The 19,678-nt window shown below is 48.8% G+C and overlaps 1 protein-coding gene across 2 annotated transcripts in view; it reads left to right on the top strand.

Annotated features, from left to right (window-relative positions):
* The first annotated feature begins 484 nt into the window (after positions 1-484).
* Positions 485-19,678, top strand: part of LOC122374707 (afadin-like) — a 44,378-nt gene continuing 25,184 nt past the window's right edge. For both annotated transcript variants that reach the window (XR_006255269.1, XM_043353625.1), the window contains exons 1-8: positions 485-723; positions 2,080-2,242; positions 3,470-3,636; positions 6,050-6,162; positions 6,372-6,528; positions 6,950-7,089; positions 7,823-7,966; positions 8,586-8,712. Coding sequence is in view for 1 of the 2 variants with exons in the window: in XM_043353625.1 (XP_043209560.1) it covers positions 2,115-2,242; positions 3,470-3,636; positions 6,050-6,162; positions 6,372-6,528; positions 6,950-7,089; positions 7,823-7,966; positions 8,586-8,712 (976 nt within the window). In the remaining variant the exon portion in view is untranslated. The remainder of the gene's footprint in view (positions 724-2,079; positions 2,243-3,469; positions 3,637-6,049; positions 6,163-6,371; positions 6,529-6,949; positions 7,090-7,822; positions 7,967-8,585; positions 8,713-19,678) is intronic.

Below are 19,678 nucleotides of genomic sequence, written 5' to 3'. Positions count from 1 at the left end.
ATTTGCGCCAATTGATCAATTTTATCCAATAGCAAGCTGCTACTAAAAAATATACAATGATTTTTATTAAAACTCACACACTTTTACATACCAACTTTCAAATGAACCACAAAAAAAACAGTCGCAAAATCGCTATCTCGCAGCTACGATATATAGCGCTTGTGGAGTATAGCCTTGTGTGCAGTGTAGTACTCGGAAAGTGTAATGAATTATTTGCATCATACACATGAAGCTTTTGATATTGCTCTTGATATTTTGCTTTGAAGAAAAAATATGATTTTTATAACAAAATATGTGTTGATTAAAAAAAAACAAATGAAGACAGAAAAACAGCAATAATTTGTGCCCAGCAATGTTGAATGCCTAGATGTCGGATGTAACACGAACGGAAATTCGATTCAAATAATTTAGTCGTTGTATTTCTTTTTGGGCGCGTCCGAAGCACGCCAAATACGTCTAAAAATCAAATCTGCGCCATTGCTGTTTTGGTTTCTTGTTTTGGTGTTTACATGTGATTAGTTAGCATGTTTTTGTGATTTCTGTGTATTTTTCTTCTACGTATAATTAAGAGCACCAGTAACCTGCTAGAGTTACCATAGATGCAATACAATATAGGTACCATTCTCCTTTTTTAATGGCGCAAGAAACCCAACCTGTGTCGGTGTCAAATTTTTACCTGGCGGGAAGATCTTAGATTGAGATCGGAATATTTCGAAGGTCAAGGTAGGTGCCAATATACAATATATGCCTATATGTGTTTTGAATGTTATTTGTAATTTTCCTGCATCATTATAAAACCACATTGGTCACGCGTCGCCTGGATGCTGTTCGGTCACAGTTTTTTATCAGCATGCTGCGAGCATGCTGCTATTTCTTGGCTCCGCAATGGTCAAATTCACGTGGTCCATTCATTTGACCAATGAGAGGCTAAGAAGCGGCAGCAATAACTTCATTATATGGGAAACCCAACAGCATGCTGACAAAAAAAAAGCGACTGAACAGAGCTCTGCTCAGTTTCAGTGGTCAGGATTGGGATGCTCTCGAAAGACTGCTGAAGTGCCAACTCTGAGTCCAGTTGCTCCACTTCATTGTCAGGATGCTATCAATTGTCAACAGAATGTGACCTTTTCAAGATTATGGATTTTTTTTTAACGATAATATGGTTTTATTGGTACAAATTGACATAGCACATTGTGAATGATTCTCTCCATTATCCTAATAGAAGAACTCGCGTTAGAAACTTCACAATACGTTCGGCGGGTCGTCCCTATACCGCGCAGCCGCCGGGGACACCACGCACGCGCGAGAACAAATCAGCGGCGCGAGCCCAAAACCGGGTGATGGATGATGCCAGTTGTCAACTATCAGCATCCAGAATCCTGAAAATGTTGCACTGTCTCTGCCGTTGTGATGCTGTCAAAAGTTATTTGAATTATTTTGCTGATGGTATTCTTTCTAACTTAGTAGGAGAATGGGTGACAGTTTTGATTTATGCTGAATCTGAATGACTTTTTGGTGACTAGAATAATATTTTTTGTCAGATTTCATGTCAAAGGATTTTGAAATGCCAAAAATTTGGTAAAGGTAGCACTATCCTCAAAACCCAATAGGTATCAGTTTTCCCTGTATCAGTATTACCGAATACGGGAGCTTCTACACACAGCAGCATGGTGTCATGCGCTAATGTCTTAAGAGATATTACAGGCAATGAATGAGTTGAACATGTTTTGGATATGTGTATCTGTAGATTTCACCACAAATAGAGTGAAATTTTTAAAGCTTATTTTATTGTATCATTCAATGCCAGTGTTGCCTGCCCTCAGCACTGCTCCCAGTGCTGCCACTGGCAGCAGCCAGTGCTGAGCCATGGGAGCCTGATGGGTAGGAGTGGTGGAACATCAATCTGCCCCCAAGTGTACCTCAGGGTACATAAGGAAGAAAGCTGTTTTTCTCAAATATTTTTTATCATCATGATTTGAGTTGTATGTAGTAAATGCCTATGCAGTGGAATGTGAATAACATCCATTAATTGTGAATTTATTTATTAGCCCATATATGCATGCTGTGTTCTGTCAACAGGCTGGCTCAGCCAGTGTGGCCCGGCACCAGCCACCATGGACCACTCGAGAACCCAGGAGTGGGAGAAGCTGCGTGCCACAATAGCACAGTGGAATGACAACCGGCTGGACCTGTTCGAGCTCTCAGAGCCGGACCAGAAGCTCAACTTCCATGGCGTTATGAGGTAAGTCGTTTGCAGTCTTTCTGCGTGTTTGCAGGATTTTCTTGACTAACCTTTTGGGGTTTCTGGGACAGCCATAAACAATCCTTTGCTTATCTTGGAGAGTCAAATTGCAGGGAGTATGCTAGTAAATATGTAGTTCATCCTATTTGTTTCCATATTTGCTTATTTTTTAAAGGTAATTTGTCAATTTGACTCAAATATAGTGCAAATATTCGCTAACTTAGCTTCTAGTCAGTTCTCACAGCTCTGCCCTCAGTGCACCTACAAGTTACCATTTTCACACAAAAATGCAGATTCTGTAAAAAATAGTTCAAACGGTAATGTCAGTTCTTATTTGAATACCTACCCTCAACACGTTATTTTCTTTGACATTTTCATTTTCATTTTCTTGTGTGTCATCTTGGTTTTCCTTGGCTGTATATGTGTGATGCATAGTGTAGCCACTAGCCAACTGATACATTTCCCATCTGCTGATCTTGCTCTTTGTACAAATTTGTATAAGAGCAAATTATGTAAATTTGTTGTACATAATTTGAGCATTTGTAGGGACAGGCTGACAAGCTTAATTTATGTTAAGCATTGTTGATCGGATGCTGCCAGCCCATTTCGCGAGTTGACGTCACAGATTGTGGTAGTGTTGGTCTGGAGCTATGAGGTTGTTGAATGTTGATGTCTCCGGGGAACAAGAGAATTAACATCCAAGTTAAGCACGCCCATTTGCCCATTAAAGCTGGACAAGGTCTGTCCCACTCAACTGACTACAACCTGTCTGAGGCTGCTCCCACCAACCGCAGACCATCCCCATCAGGACAGGAGTCTCAAATATCGAGCGCTGGAGTGACTCAAACCCGGGCTCTCACTACGTCCTGGAATCCAAGGCTCTACCAGCTGAGCTTTGGAATGGACAAAGTCCACAATGTACCGGATAAAACGCATTGCGATGATTTGCCGGACTCGGAGGATATCACTGCATACTGCATAGCCCAGCTGCTCGACCTTTGCTTTGGTGCCCTTAGTGTTTCATTCTGTTGGATGTTTGCTAACTCATAAGGTTGAATAATTGATTTGCATGCGCTGTTGTGATTTCATTGGAGTATAAACCATAACATCACGCACACCAAAACGTGGGTTTGTAGCTTTGCTGAATGTTACAGCTGCAACATGAAGATCAACTGAGCATTTTTCCTCACGCATTGTCCCTGACCACAGTTTGTTATCATCCGACAGGTTCTACTATCAGGACTCTGGTCAGAAAGTGTCCACCAAGTGTATCCGCGTGTCTTCGGACGCCACCTCTCAGGATGTCATAGCGACCCTGATTGAGAAGTTCCGGCCCGACATGAGGATGCTGTCCACGCCGCGATTCGCCCTCTACGAGATCCACGAGAGCGGAGGTGGGTCGGAGAGGAGGGAGGGAGGGGTGCCGGGAGGGAGGAGAGGCAGAGTGGGAGAGGGAGGTGGCTGGAGGGGCTTTGGGGTGTGCTAAGTGTGCTGTCAGGTTTTTAAACGCTGTGTGCTTTAAAGGTTCTGTGCATCTTTTAGTTTATGAAACTGATGACGGGGAAAGTTTTGCTAGTAGAAAACAAAAACCAAAGGATTGACAACTCATGGACTGAAAGGAAATTTACGATTAGCTTCAAGTGATGTTATGAAGAAAGTTCGCGAGTTTGAAGTTAAACCCTCGTGTCATCACTTATAGACAGTCCCATATTCTGTTACGGCTAACACAGCACCTCGTTTCCTGAGTCCTGTGAGTCTGTTCGAACAGCTCCGGTGACTGTGGAATTACAGCCAGCATCAGCTGCACCGCCGTCTCATTTATCTGATATCATGGGGCTCAACCCGGCGCTCAGAGGGCTTGAGATTGGCATCTCCGTTGATGACGGGATATGAACATAGTCGCTCAGCTAATATTATGCTCTATTCCTGATTTCCCGATTACTTGTGGGTTCTCATTGTATAGGCTGGTGTAGCTATATTATATTCGTATTAGTTTTCCTTTTTCTGTAGCTTCACTGTCTTCTTTGTACGAACAATATTTCTTTGCGATGCACGGAACGACGCCAAATTGACGTTCGCATAGGATGATGTCTTAATATAGATAGTAGGATATCTTGCCATTTCACTCTGACTTAATCGTTTTTATTCTTTTTTCTTGTCGTAGGTAAATGCTCGTATTCCAGACAAGTAACAATTTTGATATTATTGCAGTCTGCCAAAATTTTCAGTTAAGTACACACTACACACATTAATAAGGAGCTGTCAGTTACATGTATCGCAATGTTAGTCTTTTTTAGGTAGTCTTTTGTGAGGCATTAGGCACGTTAGCCTTGCATAGCCTCTTGTCAATCTGAAATGAGCCAGATGCAACCCTGAAACTCAACTACGAAGATAGGAACACATAGCAATAAAGCCATAACTATGTATACATTGCATATTTTTATTGGTTATTGAAGTCTGCCCCGCTGTAGTTTTTTATCTTGCTCAAATTTAGTTGCAGCTTCTCGCTACTCTGTAGACTGACGCCAGCGTCACGTCTCTGTCAGTTTATCATGGCTCGTTCTTTGGTGCCCGTTTCGCTGACCGACTACACGCTGTTATCTGGTCTGTTGATCAGTTACATGGCACTCCGCCAGTAAATGCTGGTGTTACATATGTTGCTCGTGGACATCCCGACAGAGCATATAAAGCAAGCAAGAATGACTCGTGTCAGTGTGCGCTGACATTTTCGTGGCCGATACATTTTTTATGTGAGAAACTTCATCAAAAAGCTTCGTCACTGTCGTGCCGCTGTATTTTCTGCTATCTAAAATTTATGATTATTGAAAATTATAGCAATTTTGCGGGCTCATTGCTCAAGCACCACAGAGTTACCATAGATGACGATATTTTGCTGCGATCTGGCCGATAGTACATATTTATATTCCATTCATCACTGTGTCTGCACGCCACCTAGCTGCGCCAGGTCGGGGCTGCGACGCTGTCAGAGATGTCCTCGGCTAACAGTTGTCTGTTTTGAGACGCGACTAAGTATTAGAACGCTCTACAGGTGTGTTACCGGGAACTTCCGACCATTGTGACACCTTCCATTGCCCTATATCTCGGGTTTGTGGACGTATGTATGTACCGACAGGGGCGGTGGGCGGGGAGCTCGTATTGCAGAGCTCTGGTCAGTCCAGCAGCCAGGAATTTAGTATGTAGATATTCGCTGTTCAGAGCAGTTCAGTCAGTTGTTGCAGAGCTGTCCACAGTATCCAGTGTAGTGTTTGTATCTTTAAAGAGTCCATTTAAACATGTTCATATTAATTGGAGAAGTTAGATAGCTAACGAGGTGGAAGTTTGGAACAATTCGAGTATTGGACCGCGAATGCATTGCGTTTGATTGGCTTAACGAATGTTTCAACGCAATTACTCTCCCATGACAGGCTTATGTACGCTCTTATACAACGTTTAATTTGCGCCCGTGATGTATGATATTTGTTTATTGACAGTCAATTGAGTATATGTTAACCCTGTACCATGGCATATCCCCCGTTCCAACACTATCCGTCAACACGTTTGGCTGCGACCAGCATTGCGTCACGTACTGGTATGACAGTGTGACAATAGCAGCAGATGTCAGTGTGCTGGCACGCAGAAGTATTCGCCGTCGTGTTTGGTATGCTAAGTATGCTCGCTGAGACGGAGTACCATACTCTGATGTGGAAGCTACCAGTATACCACCATCCCTCCTTAAACACCTCATTACCCAGTAAGTGTCACCATTCACCGCTACTAACGACACTGACTGGCCGTGTTTTGTCCCAGCAGAGGAGCGAGAGCTGTCGCCCGACGAGCGTCCTCTGCACGTGCAACTCAACTGGCACCAGGACGACCGCGAGGGGCGCTTCCTGCTGCGGAACCTCAACGAAAAACGCTGGGTGAGCGAGCCGGGCACGCTTGGCGCTGGGGATTGGGTGGGTGGGTGACTTGAGAGTGCAAGCTATACAATTATTGCGTGTACTGTGTTGTTATTGCAATATTCACTGCGATTTTATATCCGCGATACACTTTAACGTAATACAGTTCGTGTTTTAGAGTGCGTATTCGTTTGAAGTCGATTTAATGGCTAACGATGCGCTGTTTTCAGTCATTGCGAGCACCCGGCGAATCAACACTAGACGAAGGCAACTTCAAACGCAAACTCAGTAAACGAGAGAAGAAAGACCTGAAAAAGAAGGGCAAACTTCACAAGATTAAGAGCATCAATGATCACGATTCAAGCGTGGCAGAAAAGCTATATACAGGTAAAGTAGAAACAATCCTTCTGATGAGCAGCCCTCTACCTCAATTTGCCCTAATTTACTGTGTCGCTCCCCACTTCATTCGTCGTTTTGACACCCATCTTTGCCCTTTATAGCTTACTCGCATATTGGTTGGTGTGTCTGATACGTCGCTAGCATTATCTTTGCCAGCCCCTGTGCTTTTATATTCTATTGTCCGTAATATATATTTTTCATTATCACCATTACAATCGTCCAGAAGTGGAAACCTACCATATGACCTATCCCAGTGACCCCTCCCTTGTCTCTGTTCGAGCCTGGTGTCGTGACTTTCGTAAGACTCCTTTCTCACCAGACGTCTCGCCTGCTTACCAGTTCTCGCATCTGACTAAACCCACCAGACTACCTGCCACCGATCACCAGCGACCCCCGTATCCCGTTCCAGAGCTGCCGGAGACGAGTTTCACGCGTTCCATCAGTAACCCGGAGGCAGTGATGCGCCGCCGGCGACAGCAGAAGCTGGAGAAGAAGCTGCAGCAGTTCCGCAGCCGAGACGGAGGACCCGACACGGGCGGCACGCTCAAGGTGAGACGGACGGACGGAGAGTGAACGACGGGAAGGATTGAGTGAAGGGGGACTGTGGAAGAGGGCGGACAAACGGTGGACAGGGAGGGGTATGAGGGGTGGAGGAGAGTGGTGGGAGGTAGGGTGGTTGGAACTTTAAAGGGACTATCCCACCTTTAACATGGGGTTTGAGTTGAGATAGCCAAGTTTGCGGCGAGGTTCAGAAACCACTATCTATCTAGGTTGCAACCCCCGCGGCCTCTTGGTGTTGAAGAAATTCGTTCCCTTCATTTGAAAATGGGCCTTGCGCAAGGCCCTATCTTCAACATGGAGCGACCGTTAGTGTGACGTCACCTCGTTTAGTCATTCTGATTTAAATGGGTTTGTTCGTTGAAAAATCGCTTAAAACTTGGTCTGAACTTTGTTGTGGTGCCTACAGAGTAAAAAGAATCAGCTTTATGACAGTAATGTGGCCTGGGGAAGGAGGTAATTTTGGGCTGTGACGTCACATATTGGAAAGTTTGTGTTTGGAATATGGGAAGCCTAAGATGTTTAATGAAAATAAATGCCAGAACCGTGTTCCTGGTCATCCAAGCTATAAAGTCGGGCACAATTTAACTGGTTTTAACAACATTTTAGAAGGTGGGATAGTTCCTTTAACCTGATACGAAAAAAAGCTGATACGACACCCAACCCTCCCCTGCCCTGTCTCTCACCGCGTGCTGACCCGTCCCTCCCTCCCCTTTCCTGACAGATTTACGGAGAGAGCCTGTGCAGCGACGTTCCATACAAGACGCTGCTGTTGTCTGTGACCGATACAGCCGCTGCCGTGGTGCAGGAGATGCTCCAAAAGTACGGCAGGTACCGAGAGGATCCCAACAACTACTGTCTCGTCCAGGTCAGTGGCTCACAGCTGAACAGCCGGTACAGGCGGGGAGCACAGGTGTGGTGCGGTATTAAAAGCGTGTCTCGGTATCGATCGATAGATTTTCAGAAGAGATTTCATCATTTCGGTATTGTGTTCGGTACGACGCTTGATGCGGACCTGGCTCACACTGAGACATGTTATTTGGTACTTCTCATAAAACTTGGTATGTTCCGTTTGGCATTGCGTGCTTTTTTTAAGTTGAGGAATGAGGATGCGCGGGACCTCTGGGCTGGAGTTACAAACTTGAAGTTACAACCTTCAAGAAACGGCATGAAGTTACAAACTAAAAAAAAAAAAACGGCATGAAGTTACAAACTTCATGCCGTTTTTTAAGCAGCATAATTTTATAATGCATTCACCTAAACTGGTGGTTTAGTTTAGTGCGAATATCGTAATTGTTTCTCATGAAATATTTCATTGGAAACGCTTTCTCATTTTTCTTATTCTCTCATGCTTATGAGGCCTCTCGAGCGCAATCATATGTTCAGTATTATGTACCGATGGAGGAAAACCACCTCGGAGTTATCGTTCATCAAGTATTCCCGGCGATCTCGACGCTGACCGTGCCCTGTACACTCGTCCTCCCCAGGTGGTGACCCAGGAGCCGCAGCAGGAGACCCGCGAGTACCGGGCGCCCACGGGACCTTACAACGAGTACATTCTGGAGGACGATGAGTGTCCACTGGCCATCCTGATCAACCACCCTCCCACGCCCGGTCAGTACTGCTTGGGTCACGGAGGGCACGCTAAGGGTCACACCGGCTCAGTAAGGTCAACCACCCGCCCACGCCCGGTCAGTCTGCTGCTGGGGTCACGGAGGGCACGCTAAGGGTCACACCGGCTCAGTAAGGTCAACCACCCGCCCACGCCCGGTCAGTACTGCTGGGGTCAAGGAGGGCACGCTAAGGGTCACACAGGTCATATTGGCGTCTGCATGGGCACACTGACTTAGGAAGGGCACACATAGATCGCGAAGGCCACGCAGAGGTCATGCAAATAATGATTTTGCAAAGTCTGCACTTCAACGAAAAATTCAAATTTTCACGAATACGGCACCGTTCTGAAAGTCATACCGATGTTACAAGGGTTTATTGGTATCAGGAAGAACCTCAGCGGTCAATAGGGTTACACTGGTCCAGGAAGATTTCGTTGTAGCGGATATTACACGGGATGAGAGGGTGATAATTAAAATGGTAACACGCCATTCAGCTTGCGGCGATTTTATGTAGGTCGATGATGTGCTCCGGTCGGTCTTGATGCTTGCTGGTGTTACTAGCTCATCTAATATAGCCATGGTTTGGAGAAAGCTCAGTAGCCGAGGCCGTGAGGCTCATATTGGCTTCAGCTGCGGCGCCGACTGGCTCGCATTGCGTCACGGAAACCTTATGAATCGGTCGCTCCAAAGTAATCTCGCCAGGACGAGTCGATGGTTTCTGGAAGTCAGACCCGCTGTTGCCGGCGTGCGTTTCGCGCTGCAGAAGTGAGCAACTTCGAACGTTCTTAGATGCTGGTGTGATTGTTAGTCTTCTCCTCTGTGTGTTGATTCGCTGATTGGCGGAGTTGCGCACAAGTTTATTGGGTAAGTTGAGAGACCTGTTGGGAGTATGCGTCGGTTCGGTCACGTGCGTCTGTCCTGCTCCTTGCCGCCTCGGTGGCTGGTGTATGTAATGCTTGGTTTGGAGTCGACGTTGGGTTGACTGCGGTAGTGGTGGTATGTAAATTTGCACGCTGTATGATCTTTTAATGACTGGGCACATGCGCGTGCTTCAGTTGTCGACAGCGCTCAGTTCAGCTATCGAAAGTGGATTCTCCAGGACACGTCTATGTAGTGTTCGGGTGAAATGTCAACGAGAAGGGCACCCTAAGATTCAGATGCTGCATTCTGCAACTTGTTACATGCTGTTGGAGGAGCGGTAAGCATTGCTTATGTAGAGCTTAAGAAAGGAAGTCCGTCGTCTAATCTGCAGGTGATTGTCGTCGATTGGTGAAGCCATCTTGACCTTTACGACTCACCCACGTCATAGGCTTAAACAGTTGTGGGAGCTCCTATTGATTCTGTACTCGCATAAGAAATTTGGAAAGTTGGAACATGAACATAGTTTTTGGTCGGAAATGACTTGTAGGCGAAGCGTGGGCTCACGTATGATCGCTAACGGGCATGAAATGCCCGCCAGTTGGGCACAAATTGAGCGGAAATACGTTTTTCCCGTCAGCCTTCGGAGTTAGTTGAGCACTGATCGTTCTGTACGCCCACAACATCTCCTATTGTCTGTTACATAATCTTGGACCGTGTAGTGAATTCGCATATTGTTTTCATCAGGTTTTATGAATTAATTACCTGCAACCCACAGATGCCTCCCGACGAGGCAACAAACAGTTCGTTTCTTTACGTCATAACGGATGTATGAAACATTCCAATGCAGCTCGATACTACATCGGTATTTCATTGAACATCCGCCGCCACTGCTGCATAACAACGCTTTATTTTCAACGCTTACATAATCACTGAAATACCGCACCGTTTCGTTCACGGGCTCTATGTGATACTGTTCAGCGTGGGTGACGTTTTGAAATAAATCCGCGTTCGAATCGGATCCAACGTGCCCGGGAGAGCGAAAACAATCCGACAGAAGCGGACGTGCCGTGTAGCGCTGGTGATGGGAATGTATTGATGTTGAGGCTAACTCAATATGCAGTGTGTGATGCGTTTGCTGGTACAAGTATCGCCGAAATGAGTCCACCTACATTCGGTCTGTCTCTCCGATTCGTATCTAGTCTAGCCTTTAGTTGGCCCGCACGGTCTCCACTGGCTTCCACAGTCATACCATTCGTATCCATGTAGTGGTTGGGTCGCCGCGCTGTGCCACTCCCCTCGGTACGTGACTCTCTGTGAACGCCGCAGACTACGTGACTGACCACCGCGGACCGGGGCGTTTTGGTCCCCTCCCACCAGTGGTGTGCAGGGGCGAATAGGCTACTGGCGCGCTGGTTAGGGATATGAGTGGTTCCTGATAGTATCAGATAAAGACACGCGTAAGCTGTCATAGTATTGTGTAGTTTGTATAAGGATTTACTATCAGCTACCTCCGCTGATCCTGCGATTCGCTACCGTATCGCTTCTGTCGTGATTGAATAGTGAGTTGCAGGGCTTGTCCGCCGATGGTCCGGCGTCCCACTTATCGGTTTTGCAGTACGCCCCCCGCCCTTATGGGACGACAGGCAGGAATGTGCAGGCAGGCGCGTTGGAATGTGCTCAACGTCCCCTAGTGCTCCACTGCAGACCGTTCCAACTGTGACCGACCACTGCCTCTGACGCATTCTCGAGTTCACGTATAATGTAGAGTAGATTCGTAATCATGGAGTCGATGCCGGCCATCAGTTCTCGCCTTTTTTGGTCTACTTGGACGAAGCCAACTGCAGCCTGAGGGAGGAGAGGGAGAGGCACTGCATGCAGGGCTTGAACTATGTAGTAGGAGAGATATGCGGGAATCTCTTAGTGGCTGTGGCCAGACAGGACGGTAGTGTTTGGCAGTAATTCGTGTGTAATTGATAGGTGCTACTAAATGCTGATGGCGATTCAAGTGACATCCTTGAGGTTGGGGTCGATGGATTTGATGAGGGTGAATCGATGCATTGTGACCTTGATGAATAATGTCATTTTTAGTCAAGTTCCCACAATATCTGACACCGTCCAGTTTTCCTTAATCGTTTTACGTTGTCAATTAAGCAGACGAAATCCCTTTATTAGCTCGTCGATCGGGAACATTTGCGGATGTTCTCAAATGGACTGAACCCGGAGCAGTTGCACAAGATGCGAAACCTCGTTTGCGAAAAATCTCTAGCTTGTCACCGATCGGGAAACTAGCCGTGAATCGCACTGGGTTCTGGTTTACAGTAGTTTCGATCTGTGTAAGCTGTGGGACGCTGACTGACGTTGTCCGCAAGCCCGAAGCGACCTCTGTTTGGATTCGGGCGCGGTCGTTTTGAACGTTTGCCATCTCGGATCTCGGTATTCTTAGACCCGCCTTTCTATTCCTACCACGTCATTCCTACGCAATCCGACTCCTGTCTCCTGGACCACTGCCACATATTCGTGTTGTAATTGCGAGCGGCCGTCTGCAGCCTACCCCCCTCTGCTCGGAGGGGGGGGGGGGACACGGGATGGCACGGGTGCACCAGCCGTGAGGTGGGGGTCGGGGGAGACCCAGCGGCGCCGGCGCACCGGCCGCCCCTGTGGCCAGCGCCGTAGCCAGAGGAGCACAGTCGGTGCATCCCACTCGTAGTGTTGTAGTCAGCGAGTGATCTGGCGTAGCCGCCATGGTGTACGGTGAGTGAATGGGGGTTGAGGCAGCCGCGCATTGGTTAGATGCTTTGTCGGGTGTGCCCGCATATGTTTAAGAGGACTGTAACACCTAATGGTTTCCTCGTCAAGGGTTGCTGGGTTATGGGGAGGAGCCGGGAGGTGAGGGGGTTTGTTGCTTAGGAGATGGTAGGTGTTTGTGGTGTAGTCGTGCGTTGGGTAAGAGCTGGATTGGCGTGCTATTTTCGTCGCAAAATCGGTGCACTTCAACTGAGAATGGATTAACAGCCAACACTTAACTTTTTGACGCAGACAGAGCGTCAAAACGCAGACACGCAGACAGAGCGCAATCCTCGCCAAGCTGGCGAGGATTGCAGACAGAGCAAATCCTCGGCAACCATGTTCAGAGCTGTGTTCCATCCTAAACTAGTTTTAGGTCACGCTTTGCGGCAGGATGACAAACCGCAGTCAGATCTTGTGTGCGAGCTGCTTGTGTCCTTGCTGACGTTTTGTCTGCCTCGGACGGCAAGTTCACCTTTTCATTCGCCGTTCCGGTAACTAAAGAATCGAGCTCACTCTGCCCCCCCCCCCCGCTGTCAGAGTGCCCATCGCCAGCTTTTTTCGAGAGGGGATCGGTCACTTGCCTTTGGGGGCATCACGCATCAGAGACGGAGTTGTATCACATTTTTGTGCATTTTCCTAGTTAATTGAAGCATGATATTTCGCCCTTTTTTTGTTGAAGAAATTGGTTTTATATTTTATTGCCGCTGCAATTCAAACAGTTCAAGTGTTCTGTGTTTGTTTGCGACATCTGGCTCATTTTTGTAACTCATTCTGGCAATATGAAGAATCTGCCCTACATCCCCCTAAATTAGGGGCTTGTTTTGGTTTTTTCCCTAGCTTCTTTTTCCTTTCCTCTCTGCCTAGGACCGCGAATTACTTTAAGGTAGCCTAGCTTGATGTCTTGGGTGTAACGCAATACATAAGATATTACAGATAGCTCCAATAGGTTACCATTTGTGCATGTCAGACGTCAACATTACACCGAGTAATCTCATTTTCGATCTTACGTTCATCCAATTAGATCCGTTTTTGCGAACACCTAGGCACGGCGGTGACGACCGGCAGCAGTTGGATCCAGTAGATTGGCAGTTGCAGATAATATGACACTAGCGCCTCTGCTCTGAGACGAACGAACAGCTCCTCTGACGGAAATCGACCCGACCCGCTTCGGTCGCCGCTGTCGTCGCACTGTCGTAGCACACGGCGACGCTGTCGTGTTTACCGTCTAGTGCGGTAACTTGGCTAGGAAGCACTGATTTAGTTGGTCCGGTGTGCTCATTATGTGCCAGTAGGTATGGTATGGTTGGTATCTCCGTCTCTACCCGTTCCTATTCTGCCTTGTTCTGCCAGCTCGTAATACCCGTTCTGTCCCTCTCTGTCCTGACCTAATCAATATTTCTTTTTGTCTTACCCTTCCCTGCCCTGCCCGGTCTTCAATCGTTCTGTCTTGTCCTTTCCTGTCCTGTCATGTGCCATGGTGTTCCACCCTTCTTATTATTACGTTAGTTCTGTGTTCAGTTCTGTACTTTTCTTTCCTTTCCTGCCTTGCCATTCCCTTCCGTTCCTTGCTCTGTGCTGTCGTGCCCTGTATAGTCGTCGACTACAGAATGATGTTCCACTCCTCAGAAGCTATCAGTTGACCGGAGCGCTAAGTTGTGCCGTTTATCACGCAATTAAGCGTGTCGATTGTGTGCATTGGGACAAAGCTTTAACCCGCGCACCGACGGGGGTCTGCGCCAACATCGTACCGACGGGGGGGGGGGGGGCGGGCGGATGACCGCCCCCCCCTGAGATCTCGAGAACGAAGCAAGATAGCGACAAGCGGTAAACGGCATAAGATACGCATTACGCACGGTCAAGGTCTACAATTTTTACTAAGGTCATTTTTAGGTCAGGTCAAAGATGACGTCACAGGGGTCGAAAAAGTCAAAATGGTGGCGCTAGATATGGAGAGTTTTTCTCGAATAACTTTCGAATTAGTCAAGATAGGAACAAACTAAGGGCAGCATCTGATCCTCTCGTCAATCCGCATCGAATGATATATAAGTTGACCTCGAAAGGTCAAGGTCAAAGGTTGACCTCAGGTCACGTGACCTCGAGGTCATCATGTATATCATTCGATGCGTGTTGACGAGCTGAACACAATGAGACCATCCGCGCGGCTGTATCTTGTTTCTGTACGGAGTTATTGGCAAAAAACCTTTGGTGACCTTTGATGACGTCGTCGTCACATGACCTCACAGCTGCCCAACAGCAAAACAGACCTCAAGGTAGTGAAGGTTGATCGTATATGAAACTTAACCCGCGCCGGGCCGGGGGGTGTTTGAACACCCCCCCCTGCGGTTTTTCGCAGATATCTCAGAAACGGCGGCGCGGAGCGCCGCCGTTTTTGGCACACCTGTTTGTGCATCTTTTCCGCACATGTTGTGAAAATTTCAGACCCAGGTCACCTTAGGTCAGGTCACCAGGTCACGCCAAGTGACCTCACCTCAGAAAAAATAAGAATGCTCGTCATAGCTATACCGATTGATCGATTGCCTTGAAACTTTCAGCGATTGATTAGAGCAACATTATCTATAAAATGTATATCTCGGAATTTTGATATCGGTGACCTAAGGTCAGGTCAATTTTGCGACCTCTCCATTATAAGTCAATGGGAGAAAATTGAAAAGCGTCTGTTTTGCACGAACGTTATTCTAGACACTCTCAAACATCGAGATGTAGGTAAAATGGACTCACTGAACCGGAAAATGGCAACTGTGACCCCTCGTTATGTCCCCGAGGTCATCTCAGGTCACGAACAGAATCTAACAGTTTTTCGCTAATAACTTCTGATAGAGACGTGCTAGAGCGCTGAAAACGCCTTAGATGTGTTCGGCTCGACGTTGCGGATCGACTGATATGCAACATGACCTTTTCCGGTCAGGTCATGACCTTGACCTGAGGTCAAATTTTCAAGTTGACCTTTCAAGGTCAAATTATAGTTCATTCGACGCGCCTCGACGAGAGGAACACGATGGTGGCAAAAGTAATGTCATGACTTATTTGAGTCAAAAGTTATTGCCGAAAAAACGTTTTTCGTAAAAACGGCTATTTTTGGAGTTTTTGCCCCCTGGAGGCTAAACCGTTGACCTGAGGTCAAATCTGAGAACATCACTCAGAAAGGTCTGTAAAAGGGCTATCGAATGCGCTTTTCCGCGGCGCTGTAGCTCTATCGGTTCCCGAGATAGCCGTTGGCAGTTTCCAAAATGTTGAAATAGTGGACATTTGACCTTTGGTGACCTCTGGTGACCTGACCTTTGACCTGACCCAAAAAATGACCGAAGTGTTTTCGTCCTTATTTTGGACGTTCTTTCGATTGCCGCTTACCGCGTGTCGCTACGTGGCCCAGGAGCCGAGTTAGAAGGGGGGGGGGTGTTCAGACCCCCCCCCCCGGCCTGGCGCGGAATCTCAGAGCACCGGCCCGGCGCGGGTTAATATATGGTATATGGGGCCATTCCGACCCGTTTTAGTGGTAAAAACAGGGAGTTGATTTTTCCCTCGTTGACTTATAATGGGGAGGTCGCGAAATTCACCTGACCTTAGGTCACCGATATCAAAATTCCGAGATATACAAATTGTGGCTACTAATGACCTTATAACATCCTGCGACTTTCAAAGGATTCCGACATCTACTGTAGCTCTGGCACGGTGACAAAGTTGCAAAAAAGTGACTTGAGGTTGGGTCATTCAAAGTGACCTGGTGACCTGACCTTAAAAGTTGGGAGGTTCAAACTTGCACACCTTGTGTAAAATTGATGAGGGAATAGTCGTACCAAATTTCGCGGCGCTACGCGCCGCGGTTTTCCCGCTATTTGCGAAAAACCTCAGGGGGGTGGGCGGATATCCGCCCCCCCCCCTGTCGGTGCGCGTGTTAATTTGTGAACTCAGTCCGTGTGATGCGGCACAGCCTACAACTCCAGGCAAATAATTGCCTGTGAAAAGTGGAACATCATTCTGTAGTCGACTATACCTACTCTGCTCTGCCCTGCCCTGCCCTGCCTCGCCCTGCCTCGCCCCGCCTTGTCATGCCCCACCCTACCCCTGCCCTGCCCTGCCCTGCCTCGCCCCGCCTTGTCGTGCCCCACCCTGCCCCTGCCCTGCCGTGCCCCGCCGTGCCCCGATGCCTGTTCCGTCCCAGCTCGCAGTCCGACATATGGCATTGTGTCGTCTGTGCCAGTTTCGTGCCGTGTATGAGCTGTGAATGCCCTCACATCGGCGCATGCCGGCACCCTCCGCCCGTATATCACACCATGGGGGCGGGCCGGGGGTCGGGGGAGGGGGGGGGGGGGGGAACGCACAGTGGCGTGTGCCGTTCGCGCGCCGTCAGTACTGCTGGGAGCGGTGGGCGCCCTGCGTGCTGTGTGCCGCACGGAACACTGGTTGTCGGACTGTCTGTGGTCCCAGTCGGCAATAGTGAGTGGTGTGGCTGAACGGTCCTAGCAGCTGAGTCGGCTCATCACTATCAGGTTAGGCTTGTGTGTTTCCATGTTGAGCCTATCAGCCTATCAGGTTAGGCTTGTGTGTTTCCATGGGCATCGATTTCGCGTTGCCACTTGATTACTTGCAGCTTTGTCATTTAGATATTCTAGATGGTAACGTCCTGTTTTCATTATTCGGACCATTAGTATCGCAATTTCCTCTCCACTTAGCCGAGGCTTCATTCCATATATGGCACGCCACTGCATACGGCCTTTGCCCCGGCCCCGACATACCTCATTTGCCTCTGGCTCGCCTGTTGCCACCCTGTGCTCCGTCGTCTTTGTTTGCGTGCCAGCAGGAGAAGCGTCTTAATTGCCGGGGTCTGGTATAGCGTGCGTCGTATACAGGGGACTCTGGCCGGCCGGGATTGGGAGAGATTCAATCACGGTGTCACGATGGCTTTGTAGTCGAGACGGCGCTCAATACTGCGGCGACACGTCATTGGGCCGCGGTAGCCGAAGGTCAGGGGGTCAGAGGGGAGGGGTAGGGGTCATACAGGTCACCCAATGGCGTGGGACTGAGACTGAGGACGCGTCGGGAGTAATTGACCGTGACGACGCGAGCTACCGATTTCGCATCGTGGGAGGTTTTGGTAGGGAAATTGGTTGATGACAATAACGATAAGTGTATTCCATTGGTGACATGCGCTACTTGTGGGCGGGAGCAGGAGCCAATCGTATAGCGTTGAAGCCAGAATGATTTGTAGCTCATCGTGTTGAACGGAACAGGCACGCTCGAGGCAGTCACGCAGAAGATTAGTGACTGGCTTGCATGCTACCAAGTGTGTTTCCATTGACTGCCACGAAACATCCAAACTCTACATTTATCTATAGGGCTTCCTCATCTCCAAGCCTCCTCTATTTACACAAATTATTGAACATCGGGCCGACTCATTCAGCTGCGGGAGCTGCCCCTCATCCCTCACCGACGAATCCGGTCCAGTGAACTCTATTATCTTGCCCCGGTTAGCTCTGTTATCCGAATACCGCGGCGCGGCGGCCGGTGCCCTGTGCTGTATGTTTGTCCCCGGCGGCCGCTGTTTGTCGCCAGTGACGTCACTGTACGTCACTGGCGTCACTGTGACGTCACTGTGGTGACGTCACTGGGTGTATCTGTAACACTGTGAGCCCGCACAGCTCTGCGAGTTTGGACCGCGCCCGTGGGACGAACCGTGTTGAGTCTGGCCGGGAACAGGACGGTCGATGAGTTTAGACGAAGTTGGAGTGCTTGGCGGAGTTTCTGCCGTTTTAATGGACCGACGCTTCTGTCTCTCTGAAGTTGCAAAGTTTCGTGCGCTCTGCAGCACTAAACGGTTGCTTTAGTGTCTTCTTTTTTGAAGCTTGAGTTTTATCATCATCGAAGGAGATTCGGTTATTAGAGGCTTCGAGGAAATATATTGATTATCAATACCATGCTAGTCTCGTAGTTAGCTTGTCCGAGGTCACGATCCTGTTTTCGTGAACTTTGGCATAATCTTGGTTATTCGCTTCTTCTGATGACGTTATGTAGAAAGGATAGCGTTGTAAGTGGACGAAGACGACATCTGAGACTTTGAGCGGTAAACCGGTTCAGCACCGGTCTCCGGTCGCACGCCTACCACAATCACCTCTGACATCAGATGGGTGACATCAGTGATAGGGAATCCCCCAGCAGATGGCTATCGGGGAGCGCGGGCCGCCGGCCGTCGGGTGGAGGTCGGAGGGAACTCGTAACCGTGATCAGTATCTGATGTGTTTCGGAACGCCCCCGCGGCCAATGTCATGGTCTTGTCGGTTTTGTGTCGGAAGAGACCCGTAACCGTGTCCTGTCGAGCGTGCGATGCCAAATGTATACAAAGTTCGTCGTGCGAGCGCCCCCGGTCCTTTGTAAGTGGAACGTGCGCCCCATTCTGTGTCCTGTTTGGGCCGGCTGCTCTCCCTGTTCGCGGCTGATCACCGTGTTTTGTGACTTACCGATCAGAGGGGAGCGGATAGGATGTGACGCTATGACGCTATGAGTAAATAATCGTGACGCCATGAACAATGGGTGCCGTTGGTCTCCTGCTGCCTCTTGGCTGCTCTTTCTCAATTTTATTAGGAGGGACTCTTGTTGCATGATAAATTGTCCCAGTGAGTAGTCGCTCAATAATTCCTGTCAAGTGCAAATGATGAGGGGCTGGCAGGTATACACGCGCACAAAAGCTGACCGCTCACGCACTCAAACTCGCACGCACGCAAGCTACTCTACATTTACCGTGCTGACGGTTCGCTTGCTTGACAGGCGGGCGAAAACTTTGTAGGTGCACTGGTTCCTCGCGCCCACAATTTTGGGCATGCCATGACGGTCTTGCCGTGATCGCTGTCATTGGAAAGGGACACGCGCCGTCAAACTGTCCTGCGTATGCTTGACTGCAACTGATATTACATTAACATCGGTTGCTAAATGCTCTTTTACAAGTATCGCCTTTACAACTCTTACTTCTTGCGCCCATGCAGTCATCGCCTCTGCCTCAGCTTCGGACACCCGTGCTCCTCCTGTTACCTGTATTACACCTCCCCTCGGCGCCCCCCTGGACGGTGCAGAGCGCGAGGGCGTCGGCGATTGGCACTCGATAGCCGTCGTCGGCCGGCCGGTGCTGTCTCTACGGCCGGCGCCGCCCACCAGCCACCGCACAGCCTAACAATGGTCGAGCGTGCCCGCGCGCGCGCGCGCGCCTGCCCCGCGCCATCAGCTGTTTGGCTTAGTTTGCACGCCATGGACGGCTCACGCGATCATCTCTGGACCGAGTCGATCCAACGAGCGGTGATCGCAGTGCTGAG

This window comes from Amphibalanus amphitrite, unplaced genomic scaffold, assembly GCF_019059575.1.
Source record: "Amphibalanus amphitrite isolate SeventyFive unplaced genomic scaffold, NRLGWU_Aamphi_draft 001698F_arrow, whole genome shotgun sequence".
In the NCBI taxonomy this organism is placed as follows: Eukaryota; Metazoa; Arthropoda; class Thecostraca; order Balanomorpha; family Balanidae; genus Amphibalanus; species Amphibalanus amphitrite.
This window is presented reverse-complemented; position numbering and strand designations above follow the sequence as displayed.